This window comes from Hippocampus guttulatus, chromosome 1 (assembly GCF_054856545.1).
Source record: "Hippocampus guttulatus isolate MCC_2025c chromosome 1, RoL_Hgut_1.0, whole genome shotgun sequence".
NCBI classification, from domain to species: Eukaryota; Metazoa; Chordata; class Actinopteri; order Syngnathiformes; family Syngnathidae; genus Hippocampus; species Hippocampus guttulatus.
In genome coordinates, this window is record NC_141261.1 from 2,631,195 (window position 1) to 2,652,204 (window position 21,010).

At 40.0% G+C, this 21,010-nt stretch overlaps 1 protein-coding gene across 1 annotated transcript; it reads left to right on the forward strand.

Moving 5' to 3' along the window:
* The first annotated feature begins 1,453 nt into the window (after window positions 1–1,453).
* Window positions 1,454–20,653, forward strand: dennd2da (DENN/MADD domain containing 2Da). Its single transcript, XM_086136776.1, has 17 exons — window positions 1,454–1,778; window positions 3,240–3,306; window positions 3,382–3,468; window positions 3,670–3,735; window positions 12,098–12,136; window positions 12,704–12,796; window positions 13,705–13,880; window positions 14,820–14,932; window positions 15,040–15,109; window positions 15,181–15,258; window positions 15,567–15,707; window positions 17,377–17,525; window positions 19,350–19,521; window positions 19,647–19,697; window positions 19,792–19,873; window positions 19,953–20,198; window positions 20,374–20,653. Exons 1-17 carry the CDS (start codon window positions 1,749–1,751, stop codon window positions 20,439–20,441), a joined length of 1,728 nt encoding a protein of 575 aa, XP_085992902.1. The 5' UTR covers window positions 1,454–1,748; the 3' UTR covers window positions 20,442–20,653.
* Window positions 20,654–21,010: the final 357 nt, after the last annotated feature.

The window sequence follows — 21,010 nt, forward strand, 5'->3', positions numbered from 1 at the left end:
CGATGAGGTCAGAGTCAGGCAAGCATTGTCGAACCAAACTCACCTAAGCACTCTTTTGGGGACCTTACTTTGTAGGGCATGTTGTCATGCTAGAACAGAAAAGGACCTTCCCCAAACTATTCTCACACGCATAGAATTGTCTAAAATATCTTCCAAACCCAAGTGATTGTCTGTACAATCCCGTGTAAGGGAACACTATGGAAATCACAAATGTGTAGTGTTTGATTCTGGTTATATTATTTGTAATCTTTGTTATATTACACTGGTCAAGAGCAAATTTTAATTAAAGAAGTCTTTGTGTGTCCCTATTTGTATTTTTGACAGAATAAAAAATAAGTCCTTACTCTTTTTTCTAGCACATCGTTTTTTTGAGATGTTTTCCTTTTTTTTTTTGTTTTTACGTTTACCCTGTAAATGCTCGCACAAAACGTTGCCATGCTTTGGAATTTATTGCCATGATTTTTGAGAAAATGAAAATCCAACTGCTGCTGAACCTAGGCATGCATTCATTAATTTTACTGAATATATATATTACTATGGCTGGTTGGATGGATGGATGGATGGATGGGTAGATGGATGAATTGCGGACAGACAGGTGGATAAATCAGATCTTAAAAGGCTGCAGATGTTCATTACTTCAAGTTGAAGAGTGATGAAAGCCCAATGCTGTAAAATGCAGCTCCATGCTGCCCTATGCTGGACAAAACTGACATGCAAAAACCCTCCACTTAATTTGCTTTGAAGAGATATCAGCACAACAACAAACATGTGACTTTTGTTGTTGTTGCTGTTTTTAACTGGAGAAGGATTTTCATCAGAATGTTAAAAACACAAGCAATTTGTCTATGGTAGATGTGGCAACTACTGTACAATCTATACATCAAGGACATAAACACAAAATATTATTTAAGTCATCTTTTGAAAAATCATCCCTCTCTGCCCCGCATTATACTTTTATATGTAATGTTTTTTTTTCTTTTAAAAATTGTCACGGTGCGATAAAACTAGCCGATCAGATATTGTGGTGACAGAAGACATTTGCACGAACCACCAAGAGACACGCACAGACGCTTGCAAAGCGTACTTATGGCTTCTTAGATGGATGATTTAACTGCAGTTAGCAACAAAAGTAGAGAGGCAAAACACACTACAATAACGGTGGTTGGTGTCCTAGACACAGACAACTTCCCATTCTTTAGGTGTAACTCTACAGGTGTGCCCAATGTAGCAAGGAACCACCTACTGTGTCTAAGACCTTTTATGTATTGTATGTCAACGTGGCCAGTTCATGATGACGCCTCAGTCAGTCAAACCAGTTGGACGACAATACCGTTCCTCCCGTGACTGGCCCTGCCTCAACGGACTCGCCACTTTCTCCCCAGTATATGACTCAAATAAAAACGTACTTTCCGAATCTGCTGTGCGTCAGTTATCAGACCTCTGAAGAAAGTTTATCAGGAGTCATAAATGATACATAACAAGCACATCTCAGAAAACAGCCACATCATGGTATCGCTGTACTTTGACTTCACAGTGAAAGAGGAAATCCCAGTTTGAGGCTGAAGTCTGACAACACTTTAACAAGTGCACTTCCTCATATGTGTGTGTTTCACAGCAGGCACGCCGTTGCCCAAACTGCGTGCGAAAGAACAATGTAATCTGTGTTTTAGCAAAGAACACATTCAAGCAGATGACATTACGGTACGTTTGGATCCATTTGATGAATAATAACTTTGAGCAGCTCAGACATGGATGCAACATCACAGCACGCACAGGAGGTAAGTGTTAATCCTTCACAAATATTGATCTTTGGATTGTAGTTTATCTTTGTCTCAGATGTCATAAATTGAAACTGTTATGGGGCAAATTTTACGATTGCAGTGATTTGGTATTAACATTTGAACACATTAAATTTGCCGTGTTGCGACTGTGAGGAAGGTCTGTGCCATACCAAACCAACAATGTGAGAGAAAAAAAAGATGTTGCTTTACATTGTGTTCTTTATTTTCTTTTGCAAATGAATGTTTTTTTCCACGGGATGTAGTGTGCAAAACAACAAAAATATGTGACAGAATGTGGGTGAATTTCTCCTCAAGGCATCGTTAAATTAAACTGAATAAAATTAATTCACTGTGGAGTTTTCATGCTCTCCTCTTTCAAAAACAGGCATGTTAGATTCATTGAAAAGCGTAACTTGTTCATAGATTACTGTATCATGTAGTCACTGTGGTGACCCCTGTGAAGTCGTTTCTTGTTCAACTCTGACTTCCACATTTGAAAAGCGTGGATGGATGTGTGCTTGGATTATAAGAAAATTACCACAATATAAAACAACTCTTGTTGTTACGGTTTATTAGCCATGTAAATGCTTGTTACTTCCAACCCAGCTTTCACACGATACAAGCCTGTAAAAAAAAAAAAGCTTGCAAGAACAGGGCAGCAGTTTTTGTAGCAGAGGGTTACCAGTTCATGACCCACTGTGGATAAAATTGGGGTTGGCACTGAGCCCTAACAGCACTAAGTACAGCCCCTGCCTCCGTCATCTCTTTTTGATATGGTGGAAAGACCACAATTATCACCTGAGTCTGTGTGGTGTTTGAATGTTCTCCCTGTGGGTTTTCAGCGGGAGCTCCAGACAGTTGCCTCCACAGCCAAAAACAAATTAGGTCCCAGGGCGCAACACAGTTGCTGCTGCTCACTGATCTTCACTAGTGGGTTTAATGTAGACAACATTATGACAACATCAAGTCAGGAAAATGAACTGCTTTTGTCCTCCTGGAAAATACATAGAAATCCCCTCAACAGATTAAATGAAATCATGTACCGGTATTTAAAAAAGGCCCATTAGGGGTATCAACGCAAGTGGCGATATGGTGTTTTTTTTGTTTTAAAATAAGAAAACAAATATTAAGTATGCTGTTTGTGCATGTGTGTGACAAGGGTCGCATGCTGGAGCCTATCCCAGCTGTCTTCAGGCAGTAGGCGGGTGACACCCTGAACCGGTTGGCAACCAATTGCAGGGCACACAGAGATGAACAATCATCCGCTCTCCCATTCACACCTAGGGACAATTTTGAGTGTTCAATCAGCCTACCATGCATGTTTTTGGAATGTGGGAGGAAACCGGAGTACCCGGAGAAAATATATATCTGTGGGTGTGGGTGTAAAATACACACATACTGTACATATATACGTATACAGTACATATACACTATTTTCTTTGTTTCATGTTCTAATAGAGCACAGTGCAGCCGCTGTCCCGAAATTGGAGGAGGAGCTTCAGCATGTCATCGTTACGCATTAAAAGTGAGCTTTTAAGGCCATTGAACACAAAGTGGATCTAGAAAACATGTTGTCGTCTGATGGTCACTCTTTCTACAGAAAGGAACAACAGTATCGAAGAAGGTGGAGTCTCACAGCAGAGAGGTGCATGGTCCTTTTCATCAGCTAGAGAGTTCTCAAGAAAAGGTAAATGCCATAATTGTCTTTTTTTCCACAACATAAAATAATAAGATCTTCATTATGACCTCCAATAGGATGAAGTATTAATTGCATCCATCAACATCCATCCACCTGTTATCCGAGCTGCTTATCCTCACGAGGGCCGCGGGTCTGTCAACATCAAGTACATTAATATTCACTGCATGACTTTATTTTTTTTTTTAACAGAGAAATTCTCAGATGGAGCTGCTGCCTCACAGTTGCACAGCATTCCGGTCCAAATGAATAAAACAGGTAAACCAAAATCATCTGCTGCTGTTTTAGACAGACAACTGAAGTCATGTTTTGTTTCTACGCATGTCTTATGCAGTCTGATATCTGAAAACAGCAGCACAGTGAGAGTTTATGCGTCTCCTCACAATCAAGAGTCCCAGCATAAATCTTGACTTGGGCCTTACTGTAACGGGTGCTTTTCATAGGAACTCCAACTTCCTACAACATTCTCAAAACATCCATGCTAGGTTAAGTGAATAATCTCAACTGACCATAGGTGTGAATGTGAGTGTGTATGCTTGTTGGTGCAGGGTGTACCTAACATTCTAGAAGAAGGAAAGTCATGTTGAACACCTGAGATAAAAACAATAATACAATGTATTGCAAGGATAATAATGATTTATTATGTTATTTATTTTATTTTTACTTCTGTAGCACTTGAATATCCCCTTTGGGTATCAAAAAAAGATATCATCCTATCTTATGAAACACACATTTGGAGTCAGAGTTTCTTTCAATTGACCCACAATGGAACATTCAATGGGCGGCCCGGTAGTCCAGTGGTTAGCACGTCGGCTTCACAGTGCAGAGGTACCGGGTTCGATTCCAGCTCCGGCCTCCCTGTGTGGAGTTTGCATGTTCTCCCCGGGCCTGCGTGGGTTTTCTCCGGGTGCTCCGGTTTCCTCCCACATTCCAAAAACATGCATGGCAGGCTGATTGGACGCTCTAAATTGTCCCTAGGTGTGTGTGTGGGCGTGGATGGTTGTTCGTCTCTGTATGCCCTGCGATTGGCTGGCAACTGATTCAGGGTGTCCCCCCGCCTACTGCCCGGAGACGGCTGGGATAGGCTCCAGCACCCCCCGCGACCCTAGTGAGGATCAAGCGGTTCGGAAAATGGATGGATGGATGGAACATTCAATGTCCATCCATATTATCCACCACGAATCCTGTTCAGCTGGCCTGGTGGTCAACTGGTTAGCGCATCAGCCTCACAGTGCAGAGGTGCAGGGTTCGATTCCGGCTCTGGCCTTCCTGTGTGGAGTTTGCATGTTCTCACCCTGCCTGCGTGGGTCTTCTCTGGATACTCCGGTTTCCTCCCACATTCCAACAACATGCATGGCAGGTTAATGGAACACTCTATATTGGTGTGAGTGTGAGTGTGGATCGTTGTTTGTATGTGTGCCCTGCAATTGGCTGGCAAACAGTGCAGGGTGTACCCCCCCTACTGCCCAAAGGCAGCTAGGCTCCAGCACTCCCCACGACCCTTATGAGGATAAGCGGATCAGAAAATGGATGGATGGATTGATAATCCTGTTCACTCTCACTGGGAAGAGGAGACTACTGTTGCTGATTTAGGGTGAGAAGTAGGGTACACATCGGACTGATAACCAGTCCATCTCAGGGTAGATACCCAGGCAACCACTGACACACACGTTGACACCTATGCAGACAATTTAGAGAAGGGGTGTCAAACTTGTTTTCATTGCTGGTCACATTGTTATGACTGCCCTCAGGGGAACAATTATAACGGTTCAAACCACATGAATGTGTAATCACTAAGAGTGTAACGGTATGCAAAAAAAAAATCACTGTTTGGTATGTACCTGAGTTTTAAGGTCATGGTTTGGATTACACTGGGTACAGTAGTGTTCCCTAACATGCATTGCGCAAAGGCACATACAGTATTTTGCAAACTCAATTAGAATGAAGCTGGGATGTTGTGTTAAACATCAATAAAAACACAATACAATGATGTGCAAGTGCAGTACAATGCCCATCGCTCTCATAATCACGTAGGAACAAATCTAAGTAAAAAACAAAAATTTGCTGCGCTTAATTTATTAGATGATGCTATTTTCTTTGCAGTCCTTTGTTTTTGAGTACTATCTCATAGTTTACTTCTATCTCATGCACTTATTCACTGGCTTACATCTAAACAGAGTGATCAATTGTCACAGACGGCTGATGCCAGTTTGTTCCTGCTTGTATTATGAGTGTGTGTGCAAGGCTGGTATACAAAGTGTGCATTTTATTTAATTATACCATGACTATGGGTGGTGTGGTAAACAATGACTTCTGAGCAATGTTGTTTGAGTTTTCACTCAGATCAATTGGACATGTATTCCTTAAGTATGCAGTCAATATTTTTTTCTGTAATGTGGCAGAGTATCAAGGGGTCTAGAAATACTGTGTTTATATGATCATAACAGAAAAGACGCATATATCAAAATATTCCATAAGGCAAGGAGTTGGCCAAGGGGGTGATTCAAGAGTGACAAGAGATGGCCGTGGCCCTCCTGGGCCACCCTGTATCTTCGCCCCTGTCATTCACAAGGTTCAAAAAGTATTTTCGCAAATAAAGGTGTAGAACGAGTTCACAAATAAAGGAGTCGAACGTAGATATCTAGTTTCAAAAGGAAAGAGTTAAGTAAAAAGTCAGAAAAAAGTACAGCGTTTTGGAAATCAGCAGTTGCGGTGTAGCATCTTTCACTTCAGTGTTTTGCTGTGGGTGTGGGAACTGAAAAAAAAACGTAAGCAACTTTAGCGGTGCAGTCACTTTCAAACAGCACTAATGTCGCGGAGGTCGTTTGGTGTCTGAAGGTGAGAAATCCCACCGCAACAGGTTGGACGTGAAGGCAGCGCTGCTTGAGACTGTGCAGCACGAGGGGCGGACTGCCAGTCACACATTCACACACGCGATGATGGTGGGCTTAGACGTGAAGCGGAATGGACGACATGCGCTACCGCTGTTGGTTTAGTCCCTTCCCTGCTAAATACAACTCAAAAGTTGACGTAAAGGAGTAAGTAAGGCAGCGATGAGTGAAACGGTAAAGAGAAGACGCGCTGGACGCCGCTCGATGGACTTCAGAAGTAGATGGAGTAAGTTGTTGACAACTGATCCTGTCGCTATACCTGCTCTTGTTTGACAGAAAGAGAAATTGCTAGTAATGGAGGTGATCTCCACTATGTTCATCGACAGAAAGCTGTTGACGTGTTCACCGTGTCCATTTATGTTGCCGTCAGGTGTCTTAGCGAAACTCCTTTTGGAGTTTTCCGATATCTTTTACCCATTTAAATTCTGAACCATGGTCTCCAATGTGTGTATTATTGATGAGTGCCATCAAACCAGAAACCGTAAATTAACAAACCGCATGACATAGTGCTCCTCGTTTTACGACGGAATTCTGTTTTAAATGGCGCATACGCAAGCGGGGGAGCCCGAGTCACTCGCAACGTCAAAACGCAGTCGTTTAAGTCACAATTAAGGTAAATATTTGTATGAATAACATCTGTAAAAGAAAAAAAATCCTCTCGCTCGGTGTGGTTGTCACACGGAGAGCCAAAAATATTTGCACAACTTTGCCAAACAAGGAAACCTGTCCTCAATTTGGCCCTGATACAGCAGCGGGTTCTACATTGTTGAAATTTGTGGTGCTTTCCAAAGCTGCGCATTGAGAAATAGAAGACAATTCAAATCAATTAAGGCAACTGAGTCATTTCACTCCTCATACTCATCTGTTGCTAAAAGCGGCTCTGTGCCCTCTGCAAGCTGGGCAAATACGCATGGTTAGCGGCTCACTGACTTCAAGATCTAAACATTGTACTTAGAACACCTAACACAAATATCAGCAGCAATGGTTTGACATCACAGCAATCTAATTGGACACTTTGTAAGTGCTAAGATCTTTTAGGTCATGTAATGAAAACAATGCCGTGTCACTGCTTTTTTGTTCATGATCTCGCTTCACATTTTTAAAATTATTTTAATATTTCCGAATCAGAAAGTGGGTTTAGAAAATAGTCACTGTATAAATCGCTCAGTTGTAGTCTTTGTTTAAATTGTTGAACTGTAAAGCAATAGACCTACAGTACGACAATACAATGTCATTACGCAGAGCTTCATATGAAAACCTGGACTTCTTTTTGGGTTTTTAAGTGGACTTGTACATTTTTGTTTCCATTTCACTAACATTGCTGCTTTAAACGGAGTGTGGGTGAGTTCGGCTTGGGCTTGAGTTATTCATTAGTTCTTTATGTTGCTTTTTTTTTTAACTCAGCAAAACCCGGTGAAAATTCTTAATGTCTGACTCCATCTAAACTGTGGAATGTGGTTGTTGCCATAGAAAAGGGAATGTGACGAATCAAAATTATGAAAAGCTGCAAGTGCAGTTTTGATATTTGCATTGATTACATGGTTAACTGGTAATGAAGTAATATCATTATCAACGTACTTGGGTCTCTTTATGACAGATTTTCCCTGGATCATACCATTCTCTTTCCTTTCGAATTGACAGTATGCTGTTGTGACTTGTTCAGGAGCCCCCGGGTGTTAGGCTTGTTGAACAGGACTTCTTTTTTTTTCCAAAATGGCTGTAACCCAGTTAGTTCAGACTTGACAATGCTTCTTTGTTTCAGTGATTAAAATGCAAACATTATGATTTTCAATTTATGATGTTATTTACAGTGTTTTGTTGACATCACTGCTGCTTGGAAATGTGCATCCTCTTTAATAACAATACAGATGACCCAGTTTCAAGTTCATATATGTTATATGCAGTATGTGGTAATATGTTAACATAACACAATCAGGACCTCAAACTAACTTTTACATTTTTTTTTTTAACTCAGAGCACAGTGACATTTTAGCGGCGCAAGTAGAAAAGTTAGAAAGGCACGCTGTAAAAATTAAGATTAAGATATCCTTTATTTGTCCTGCAATGGGGGAATTACAATCAGAATTCAGAAAGGATATAAATATTCCCGACACTCCTTTTCACTCTGTGGTGTGGAGCACAAAAAAATTGTCAAAAACATAAACAGGAAATAAATATGCAATGGAAAAAAAATACTGTATAATAATAATAATAATACATTTAATTTGTAAGCGCCTTTCACAACACTCAAGGACACTTTACAACCAAGAGCAAATAATAAAACCACAGATAAAATTATAAACAAAGAAGAGAAAGATTATGCCCTGCAATTGGCTGGCAACCGGTTCAGGGTTTCCCCCGCCTACTGCCCGAAGACGGCTGGGATAGGCTCCAGCTCCCCCCGCGACCCTAGTGAGGATTAAGCGGTTCGGACAATGGATGGATGGATGGATGAGAAAGATTAAAGGTGGATATGCAAGTCTGAATAGGTGGGTTTTGAGCTGGGTTTCGAATGTGGAAAGAGAGTCTATATTACGAATATTGGGTGGACGTGAGTTCCAGAGTATACTGTAGAAAAATAGAAGAACAATTGGCACTCAACTGTGCAAGGAACACTGTATAGAGAAATAACACAACGATGCATTAGTTCAGTCCTAACTGAATCTCTCTCTCTCTCTCTCTCTCTCTCTCTCTTTCTCTCTCTCTCTCTCTCTCTCTCATATATATATATATATGATTTATTTATTTTTTTTGGATACAAGATACAAAATAAACAAAAGGGCCCCTTGGATATAATGAAGACCCCTCAGAGTGTAAACATGTCATTTTCCAGTCGGGGTGTCCCGGTATGATACCGATATTGCAGCCTAATGTGCTGTGTGATATCGATCCGATCCGATATCGGCAAGAATAATACAAGCTTTTATTTATTGCAACAAGCAACAAGAGGAGCCGCTGCTGCCATCAAAAGAAAAGTTAACATTAAAAAAGCTTTGATCGAGTGATACAAATCAAACAACGAACAATAGTCATCAAGAGTAGGTTTGAGGAAAATATGACTCACGTATTCCAAACAATTTGTGTTACATAAATTCATCCCCAAACATGAAAATGTACTTTACTTGAATAAAATGCTGTAAATCCCAAATTAATTAAAGGACCCTGAGAGATAACCCTATTCAAGGGAATGAAAATAAATTATACTGTTTGAAGTGCATCATTTAAGTTGACTTTGGTACTTTCAGAATCAATTTTTTACATTCAGTATGCGTTGGAAACGGAATCTGGAATAGACTGCTTGTGTATAAGTGCCAATATAATATTATATATGATTATATATCGTATTATATAGTGTAGTCCGATACTGTGTTTGTTTGTTTTTTTTTTGTTTTTTTTAAATGGAGGACACACGGGGGCTGATATAGGACCAATATCAGACATCACCATTGTATTGGAATACCCCTGTTTTCCAGTTATAGTGCTTCATACTCTTTAACTTTGTTATACTTTCAAAAAAGATTGACACAATTGTGTATTTGTCTGTGCGTGCGTGTGTGTGTGTGTGTGTGTCTGTGTGTGTGTGTGTGTTTATAGACGGTCATTTATTAAATTACGGTTAGTATGCCAATATATCGATTCAAAATGGTTAATTATTAACAAACTACTATGGTTCTAGCTGTGGCAACCGAGACTTTTTCCCTAGCGCAAACATTTGTTTAGTTTGGTAGTTTTCTCTTGATGACGCTTGTTTGGAATGAGTCATCTTTTGCCATCATGACCCACTTCATGCGAACTGGTTCACTTACCGTTAATGTAATAGAGAGGGCTGCACTGAATCAGCACACTGTCAACATTAACAATTTGTAAATGACGAGTCCTTGCTGGTTGACTTGCGGATATTCTAATACTCTTGATCTTGTTTTGTGGGACAGGCTCATGTTTCTGCATGTGACAACCTTTAGGTTCCCAGTACCAATGGAGGATTTAAACATTCTTGCCAGTGGGGGGCGACTACTCCACTTTTTTTTTTTTTTTTGTAATATATTCCAACACGTTTGTCCTGTGTGGGGTTTGTATGTACTTGTCGTGCTTGCGTGGTTTCTTTCGAGGTACTCTGGCTTCTTGCCACAATTCAAACAAATATGCTTCTTGGGGTACTGTAATTGAAGACTCTTAGGTTGTAGCTCGCTCTCAAGCTCAGTGAATTGTTTTTCTTTTCTTTCAAATAATATTGGCTGTTGCCTTTTTGCCATTTAAAGGATGAGTTTGAGAGTTCTTTGGAGGTTGTTTGTAATCCTAGGAGATGTAATCCTAGCAGCACAAGTATGAAAATTCTTTCCCTGCAGTCTGAAGTAAACAAATGTTTCAGCAGCCTGCCAGCGCTTTAGCACGCTCTAAGAATTATTCGGACAGACTAGTGAACTACTACATTCTACATACAACAAGTCAAGTCAAGTCAAGTCAAGTCAACAGTATTTATAGAGCACTTTCAAACAGCCATCGCTGCATACAAAGTGCTGTACATGGAGCAATTTAACATGCACAATAAACAGTAAGACAAATCGGTAATAAAGGCGGTAGAAAGCACCAAACAGTAAAACCAAGAACAAATCTAAGTCATGCTGAGTCGAATGCCAAAGAATACAAGTGAGTTTTGAGGAGGGTTTTGAAGATGGGCAGCGAGGAGGCTTGCCGAATGTTTAGTGGGAGGTCATTCCAGAGAGAGGGACCAGCAACAGAAAAGGCTCGATCCCCTCAAAGTCACCGCAAATCTTGGTTGAATAAGCCTGGCAGTAAAGTTAATATCCTGCGCATTTGTGATTGATTCAATGCTACATTCTAACAGAAGATTTTATTGTCAGTGAGAAAATTAATCACCTCCTGCTGCTGTCTTGTCACGGTGTTCTAAAAAAAAACCCAAAACAAAACAAAAAACCCCTCTGAGAAAGCTCCTGTGCTTTTATGCCATTAATCTCTCAGGACAAACTTCTCATACTTTTTGGCTCGGCATTATCAATATTATGGACGGTGTTGGCTGACCCGCAGTCAGCAGTTAAAAGTAGCTGGAATCAAGCCAAATCAACCTCACAGTGAGTTTTGGTTCCATTGCATCTCATTTATGTGTTGAAAGTCTAATGTTCTGCTTTTGGTGCCATGTAGATAAAATAATAAGAACACAGGTGGAAGCTTTTTGCTAGGAGAGGTCTCCCTGGAGACAAACTACTGCTCTGTCGTCCACTAATTTATGTGTGTCTTAGTAATTCCATTTGATGCATTTCTGTACTCTGACAATTAAGGGTCCGTTGAAACAACTTAGTTCGACCCGGTAGTTGAGTGGTTAGCACGTCGACTCCACAGTGCAGTGGTACCGGGTTCAATTCCTCCCTGTGTGGAGTTTGCATGTTCTCCCCGGGCCTGCGTGGGTTTTCTCCGGGTACTCTGGTTTCCTCCCACATTCCAAAAACATGCATGGCATGCTGATTGAACACTCTAAATTGTCCCTAGGTGTGAGTGTGGGCGTGCGTGGTTGTTCGTCTCTCTGTGCCCTGCGATTGGCTGGCAACTGATTCGGGGTGTCCCCCGCCTACTGCCCGAAGACAGCTGGGATAGGCTCCAGCACCCCCTGCGACCCTAGTGAGGATACAGCAGTTCGGAAGATGAATGAATGAATGAATGAAACAACTTATTTTAAAATCTATAAACTCACCTAAAGTTTCTGTGTTTTCTAGGTGAACAGCCCAAAAGTAACTTGATCTCGGATGTTGCTGGTAAGCCAATCATCCATTTAACCATTTTATATATTGTGACCTACTACAACTGACTTTGGACAAGAGGCGGGATGCACCATCGACTAGTTGTCAGCCATTCGCAGACCCCATACTGTATAGACAAACAGGCTTGACTCGAGATCATAAGAAAAAAAAAAAACATTAAATATCGAAGTTGCATTGGACTATACGTTGCATATTTTTGGAAAATATATTTTCCAAAAATGAGACCAAGAACAGTGGAGCTCAGACTGGCACCTAAAATCTCCGTTCCCAAAATCCCCGCTTCAAACTGAGAGGAAAGTTATTCTTTTTAGTTTAAAAGGGCTTACTTTAACTAGAATCCTGCGTTGCATTGTGGCCACTGGTGCAATCCTGTTAGGTTATTGTGGCTTTGGTGCTGTAAATCGTACGTCGTACGTTCTTGTTGTGATGGATGGGCTTCTGCTTGATGCATCAGTGTCTACTGCAAAACCAATAGCATTTCCACAGTCAAAAGGTTGAATAAATGTATACTGATGTGTAAATATTTTATTATGAATTAAACTACCATTACTTCCCTAACAGGCACCATCCCAAGTGAAGATGGGAGTGGACGACCCAAAGCACTCAAGAGGCTAAGTGCTATGTGGTCTTCTTTCCGCAAAGGCAAAAGAGATAGTAAGTGTTACTTTCTAGAATCACATCTCTAAAAATATTTTGTTTTGGAGCTTCTTCCTTTTATTGCATCTTCTAACACATTCACCTTTGAATTTGTTGGTGTGTTACCCGATGAGCGATGTGTCATATGGCATTGCCATCTTGCATGAAGAACCTCGGTGGGAACTACTTTGTCAAAAAACAAGGTCTTGATGTGTAAACACACCTGTACAACATATTCCGTCTCCTTTTTTTTTTTGTCTTCCTCTTATCTATATGTAATCTATAATAACACAGTTAACATTGAATACCGTAATTTGCGATGGACATTGGTCTTGAAATCACAGTTGGAATTTAACTTTGTTCAAGCAGTAAAATGTAGACACAAACTCTTGCACATGCTTCAATCTTTACCGGTTCTATTTAACTATAACTGGTTTAAAAAAAAAAAGCATTTATTTTCTGGAGTATAATACTTCTTCATCAGCTAAGACGCCTTTCATATTGTTTTAAAAAAGCAATACTTTTTTTTGTTTGTTTTTTGCTTTTTAATTTGTCGATGATGACAATATCGATGAGTGGCTAAACTTCAATTCTAAATTTGTATCTGCAGTAGTCCCTTCCCACAAGCAATTTGACCCCTGGGCCTGATTTTTACTTTTACTTTCAAAAGAATGTAAGACTGTTGGTGTTTGTGAGCTATTAGTCATTGCGGTGGTGGGGCTTGCTGCTCATTTTGCAATGCGACCTTTGTAATTTACTTTGGATGAATGCCTTTTAAACGGTGTGCAAATCCATGCTCTTGTTCATCTTCAGATGATATTGAATTTGAAATAGATTTGATTCAAACTATGATGCCTCTATGATAACTGCTCGAGCAGTTCACCACAGTGAACAAAACGTGTCATTTTTTTCAAATATCTTTGAAGGAGTGAAAGAGCAAGATCCTCCAGAGCCACTGGGCCCGACAGGGGAAGACAAATCTACTAGGCAACGACGTTTTGTCAGTGGCCAGTACTTTTTTGAGTACCTGGTGGTGGTCAGCCTCAAGAAGAACAAAGATGGCAACAGCTATGAGCCTCAGATCACCTACCAGTTCCCTAAGGTTGGCTTGTACAATATCATACCATTGGATTCAATTAATTAAATAGATTCAACTTTTGAACAGAAAAACAATGTTAAAAATAACATAAATGAGATATTGTTTTCCATATTTCATATTCAAAAAGGAGTACAAAGAAGTATAGACTAATGAAATCTCTTCTCCGTATTATGTTAATTTTTCACCGATTCTGTGTCCATTTTATCAAATTAGAAGCATGTTGATGCATGTCAACTTGGTCCATGTAATTATATTTTTTGTGATGAAAACATGGATAAGCTCATTTTGAGTCGGCGGCGCGGTAACATTAACAACTTTTGTATTTCATCAAAAATTAAAAATATGGATAACACATTGACATGCAAGGACAAGTAATGTCCTTGTTTCCTCATTTTGAGGGTGCCTGACCTTCTTTAGTCATTCCAGTTTATCCTAACATACCGTAGCGTTAACGTCATTGTTGCTGTCTAACAGCGACTACAAACAAATCATGTGATTCATTGTAAAAAGAAAAACCTTTCCATTTAGAAACTCAAATTTTAGCTGTCTTACAACGTACTGTAACTTAATAAAATGTATCCTTTTTCTTCATTGACTCTTATGGTGGCCACGCGTCCACCTGTTGCCAAGCAGAATTCTTAGGGCTGTATTATAAAACGCCACGGGCCAATCAAGATGATCTGTTACATATAAAATGTGTATTAGAGAGACAAATAAACAGCACAGACGGCTGAATGTGGTGGGGCTCTGTTTCCCCATTCCTAATACTGAGGTCCACACTGACGATGGCCACGTTAACCCTTTCAGCGACAATGGTTACTACAGTGGACAGCTTATCATGTTATCAGGTTACAAGGTGCATGAAAGGTTTAAATAAATTATTTGCATGCCTGTGTGCGTCCTTGTTGACTTGTGTGCTTTTGTGTATGTGCGTACATTCAGAGGGATGGAATGGCCAAATTTCAAAAGGAGGAAGAGGAGCGAACACTAAAGGCGATCACGCTCTTCTGCTTCCCAGAAGGTATCAAATGGGCCCCCTTGACCGAATACCACAGGTACAACTGAAAAACACATGCATTCTGGAAATAATTTGATCACATTTAACGCATGGTTCGTTGCGATGTAACATCTCTCAATCATCGTATTCCCCTCGTGTTGACAGTGAGACCTTCTCCTTTGTGTTGACGGAGATTGACGGCAGCCGAAGAAATGGATACTGCAGGCGTCTTCTGGTTAGCATGTCGACTGTGTGAACTGGAAATAGTCGTAATGTATCCTAACCACTTTGCTCTCCAACCTGCAGCCTGGTGGGAAGGGGGCTCGTCCACCTGAGGCGTACTGTATCATCAGCAGCTTGGCTTGTTTTGGCCTGTTTTCAAAGGTGATTTATACAAATGTGTGTCAAGACTTTTTTTTTTTTTTTTTGTAAGTGGAAATAAAAAAAACAAACTACTAATTCTTTATCAAACATAGTTCAATTTTCTGTTGCAAGTGGCATGCAAGTGTCTTGAATCTCCACTTAATACTTGAACTAGAGACCAAACCGGGATATTGGTGTGCCTTCAGCCAAAGTTATAGCACAGACCTCATGATGAAATGTCAAGTCCAGTACAGCGTCTGTCTTTCCAACTTTTCTTCTCATGTCTATTGGTGCATTGTCTTATGACTCGTCTTTTTCTTTGCGGGCAGATATTTGATGAGGTTGAGAAGAGGCGGCAGATCTCCATGGCTATGATTTACCCATTCATGCAGAAATTGCGGGAGGCTCCATTCCCAGCTCCAGGAAACACTGTGGAGATTAAAAGCTTCATTCCCGAGTCGGGCACTGAGGTCAGAGCAATACCACACCTCCACTTAGCATTATCAGAAGTCTGTGGACTTGCGTATATGAAGTGTGAATCTGAAATTTTCCTTCATGTTAAAAATCCATTTATTATATGGTGGATATAAAAAGTCAACACATCCCTGTTCAAATGCCGGAATGAGTGATGCCATCAGTGAGACCAATCAAAATCTTTTCCAACCTTTTTCCACCATTAATGTGACCTCCAACCCATCCAATTCAATTGAAAAAAAAAAATCTTTTCAAGAGGGGAAGTACAACAACAATCATGTGGTTGCGCAAGTGTGCACATCCTCTTATTACTGGCAATGTGGCAGTGTTCAGAATTAACCACTCACATTTAAACTTGTTAAATGGGAGTCAGCATTCACCTGCCTTTTAAAGTGCTTTTGATTAACCCCAAATATAGTTCAGATGTTTAGCTAGGCTGCCAGAAATTCCTGCAACTCCTTCAGTCTAGCTGTCAGCCTCTTGGCCCGCTTCCCTGATCAGTTTTCTTCTCGTCTTTTCATCAATTTTGGAGGAACTTTTAACACTAAGTCACGTCACTGTTGTTCCACATTTACTGCATTACTCTTCTCCTGACTACTACCTTTGATCAATGAAAGATCATTGTTAGCACACAGGCACGCAAACAATTTATTTAACCCTTTCATGCTTCTGATGCTGTGGAAACTCTTGCACTTGCGCTTTAAGATGGGACTATAAAAATAGCAGAAAAGACTACTGAAACATCTGAACTCTATTTGGGCTTTAAAATTCTGACAGGGATAGAATGACTCCAGTTTAAGTGTGTTTGAATATGATTGATTCATTCTAAATACAGCCACACCTCCGGTTACATGAGGGTCTGGACTCTGCTGCAATCACATTATCTTCGTTGTTTGTTTTTACTTTCCCTCTCGAAAAGCTTTCATGTTTTTTCAGTTGACTTGTGCAGATTATATTCATGTTAGGAAAAAGGTTTTCTTTTAATGAGTCATCATTAATTCATTCCTGTCACAAAAACCGAGCGTTTGAACGGGGATGTGTATATTTATATATTAATTATGTACCGTGTATATGTATATACCATATTATATTTTCTTATTCAGTGAACATTCTGCCGACCCTACCCCTGAAGTATTTGAAGTTAGGCTCACAAAAAAAAAAATAATAATAAACGGTGTCTCAAAATTACTGTCTTATGGCAATTTGTGGTAAGTCTGACAACGCCATACTTCTACATTAAAAGAGAGGCCACGTTGTTGTAATGGCTTGAACAGACTCATCCTTCAAGGTGGGTGTGTTTGTTTGGAGGTATGTCTCAACCTGTCCCACATTGCTCAACTTACACCTCCGAGCATGAGGCCACGTACCATGTTTCAACAGCTCTCACTCACTACGCTTATTCAGTGATGCTTGCCAATGTCTGTGCTATTATTACTGCAGTCAGTACTGAGCGGTAGAAGTCCTAAAAACAACTCAATTATGCACCTTGCATGTGTTGTTGATAACGTGATCAAAATAGTGAAATAACCTGCAACTGTCCTGAGAGTAAACACAATTATTGGAAATCGCACAGTGGCCGCATGATAATTGAAACGCCAAGTGGGTGACGACCTGCTATTCGCTGTGCGCCATATTAGTGACAGTGGTAACTCTCTTTCTTCCCAGATTATAAGACTGACGCGGCCATTAGATTCCTGGCTGGAACACGTCAACTTTGAAGTGCTGTTCCGCTGCCTAACAGATGACGAGGTGCTACTGGTGTTTGCGGCCGCAGTCCTTGAGAGACGGATCATTTTCATTGCCGATGAGTTGGGGTAATGCGCACTCGCCCTGTACTCAACCACACACTACCATTCATATAGAGAACTATACACGAACTCATTCTTGAAATTGGTACTGGTACTGAATATAGTGGCTTATTTGGTAAAACCGTTGGTGTTCACCTGACTTTAAATTATACTTAAGATATTACAAGCAAACTTTGATATTAGCCCATCCCATTCAATAAGCCATGTTATTTTTACAAGTATAATTATAAACAGGATAACAACCTGTTTGTTGTTTGTTGCTCAGACAAAACAATGCAATTTATTACAAGTCGCAGTAGTTGTAAGTTGTAATGTACACCAAAAAATGAATGGTTTCTTTAAATCTGGTCTGTCAAGTAATTAACTAATAAAAGCCATAACCCCAATAGCATAGAATTCTTTGTTCTTGTGTCTTTTGTATTAAGATTTTTCACACCCGCATTGCTTAATAATGCCAAAAATTTAAAGCTGCCCTAAATTAAAAGAAGTGCTAATTACTTCAATAATTGTATGCATACATTATGTTTACTACACCAGTACCAGTGTGTAGTCGCGCTTTAATCCAAATATTTTTAGTGCAAAATAATTACCTTTTCAAATTGCATTTCTGTGTTTTTTTTTTCAACTGGAAAAATGATATAGATGTCAATATCCATCCATCCATTTTCCGAACCGCTTGATCCTCACTAGGGTCGCGGGGGGTGCTGGAGCCTATCCCAGCCATCTCCGGGCAGTAGGCGGGGGACACCCTGAATCAGTTGCCAGCCAATCGCAGGGCACACAGAGACGAACAACCATCCACGCCCACACTCACACCTAGGGACAATTTTAGAGCGTCCAATCAGCCTGACATGCATGTTTTTGGAATGTGGGAGGAAACCGGAGCACCCGGAGAAAACCCACGCAGGCCCGGGGAGAACATGCAAACTCCACACAGGGAGGCCGGAGCTGGTAGATGTCAATATGCCTACTTAATTTCTGACCTTTCAAAGAAGTCCAGTGAATCGGCTTTGATTTGCGTCCTAAACAGTGAATTCTATGTGAAATTCCTCATTCCTGTGAAAAATAGTAAAAAGTCGAAAGCATACTAAAAATGAAAAAGTCCGCATTAGAGCACTTAACGATGCTGGATGGTCTCTCAGACAAATACTGTATGTCATGGTGATGTCATAAATGTGTTCAGTGCTGTAGGTTGAAGATTGTCATTTCAACACTGATACAGTATGTCATCCGTCAGGTTAGCTACGTTTTATATTTTAACTGAACTGCCTGATATATATATATACTGTATATATATATATATATATATATATATATATATATATATATATATATATACAGTATATATATAGATATATCAAAACCACTACTTTGCCTTGTTGTGTTGGAGTAACACAAACCAGAAAAACTAATTTTGCTTGCTGTTCATCAGAAAAAAAACCAAGTGGGGAAACATAAGGAAACAGCCCCCAACATTCATGAAGGGCACTCATAAAATAAACGACTAAAGTGGTGCGAAGCAAACGCTTGCTCCCGGTATACACAGTGTATACTGCAACAGATAATTCATTGGTCAATATCTCAACGGTTGTATAGCTATGTTAGAATTTAAATTAGCATTTGCTTAATCTTATTTGAATTTCATGTATTTTCTCCACATCGAAGCTGTGCGCATACAAATTTTATGACGACACGTTGTTGCATTTTCTATTGTAATTTGGTGTGTTCATTACTAAAATAAATAAAAGACATTATAAATGTGTATGACATCCGTTCTCCTAACATTGGTGGGTGGATAAACATTTTTCTTTCCTCTTTTTTTCCCTGCAGCACATTATCCCAGGTCATACATGCGGTAGCAGCCCTTCTTTATCCTTTTACCTGGCAGCACACTTTTATCTCCATCGTTCCAGAGATTTTAATCGACGTGGTGATGGCACCCACTCCATACCTGCTCGGAGTACAGAAACACCTGCTTGACCTTGTCACCGACCAAAGCGATGTGAGTTAAGTTTTCTTCGACTGATAGAACACATTTACACACATGCTTTTCTTGTTGTAAAATGGCATCAGTGCAATATAACACCACAGTGACATTTCTCTATACTTTTCTCTTATTTTTCACAGCTACTGATTGTGGATTTATCAGAGAACAAAAAGGAAACCTTCATTGTTTCTGTAAGACACAAGATTTTTTTTGTCAGTTGCATGTAATTATTGTGCTCAACTTTCCAAAAAATGAAATTAAAAATTGAAAATGACCCTGCTGCAGATCGGCGATGAGCGCTGTATTCTTCCCCCAAAACTGCTCAGTGAAATCCGAGAGGCACTCGGTCAGAGAAAGAAAGCCTCATGTAGGTCAACTGCTGTGTTTGCAAGTGTTAAATAGATCTCGTCGTTCATTCATCGTAACGTTTCTGTCTTCTCTTTCAGCGACAGAAGATCTGAACCGTGTCGTGTCGGAGGCCTTCCTGCTGTTCTTTGTGAAAACAGTCGGTCATTATATGTCCTACGTGAATTGCAGTCAAAGCGGAGAGCAGAGGGTGTTTGAGAAAAGGAGCTTCTACAAAGCCATCGAGTCAAAAACCACACGACACTTTGTCAAAAAGTTCATCCAGACTCAGATGTTTGATCTCTTCATCCAGGAGGTGGAGCAACAGCAGACTGGACCACAGCAGGGTGAGACTCTTAACAAAGCGTGCACTCTCCTATTTACTTCATTCCAATTACATATAAATTCATAAATGATCCAGTAAACTACAGATGGTAACTTCTAATCCAATTAATGTACATTTCCTGGTGAGGAAAAACTGTGTGTGTGTATTATGTTAACTTGCAGTTTTTTCCCCTGTAGGAATATTTCACAAAAAGATTGTGGAATACCAGGAAAAGAAGAAAAAGGAAAAGAGCAAGAAACACTAGTTTGTTGCATTGAGTGTATATACTGTACTGTAATAGAATACCTAGATCACGAATGTTGCACTGTTGTTTTTACTTGTCATTTTCTGTTAAATATTTTATTTTGCAAAGTGACAAATTTTATTGCTGCTACTTTGTCAAAACACTGGTTTACAGTCTATTGCTGGTGAGCAGGAAATCATTTCAATCAAATAAAGACTAGTTTTTCAAGTCCATCTGCATGTTTTATGTTATGTGTTGTGTTTATTATTTTACTTTATGTTAACTGTTTTGTTCAGCGCTTTGTTACAGCTGCAGCTGTTGTGAAAGCGCTATATAAATCTGGATGTATTGTATTGTAATCTATTAGTATGCAACCTTCAATGTTTCATTTTTGTCTGTCATTCCTTTTATCTTTTGTTGTTCACTTTCTCAACAAATATGTTTTCGTCAGAACCTAAATTTGGATTTGATGGAATGACAAAACGCTACATGTCCACAAGCCTGAGGCAGATTACATTTTCAACCAGCAAGTTAGGGGTTGAGTGACTGTGACGAGTGACACGAGAGGTTCATCATGCAACCCCATCCAG

What these genes read in the sequence shown, in the direction of transcription:
- dennd2da (XM_086136776.1), top strand. Translation starts at nt 1,749, where the DNA reads ATGGATGCAACATCACAGCACGCACAGGAG. An exon ending in CCGCAAAGGCAAAAGAGATA is followed by an intron (nt 12,797 to 13,704) that starts GTAAGTGTTACT and finishes ATATCTTTGAAG; the next exon opens with GAGTGAAAGAGCAAGATCCT. An exon ending in TCACCTACCAGTTCCCTAAG is followed by an intron (nt 13,881 to 14,819) that starts GTTGGCTTGTAC and finishes GCGTACATTCAG; the next exon opens with AGGGATGGAATGGCCAAATT.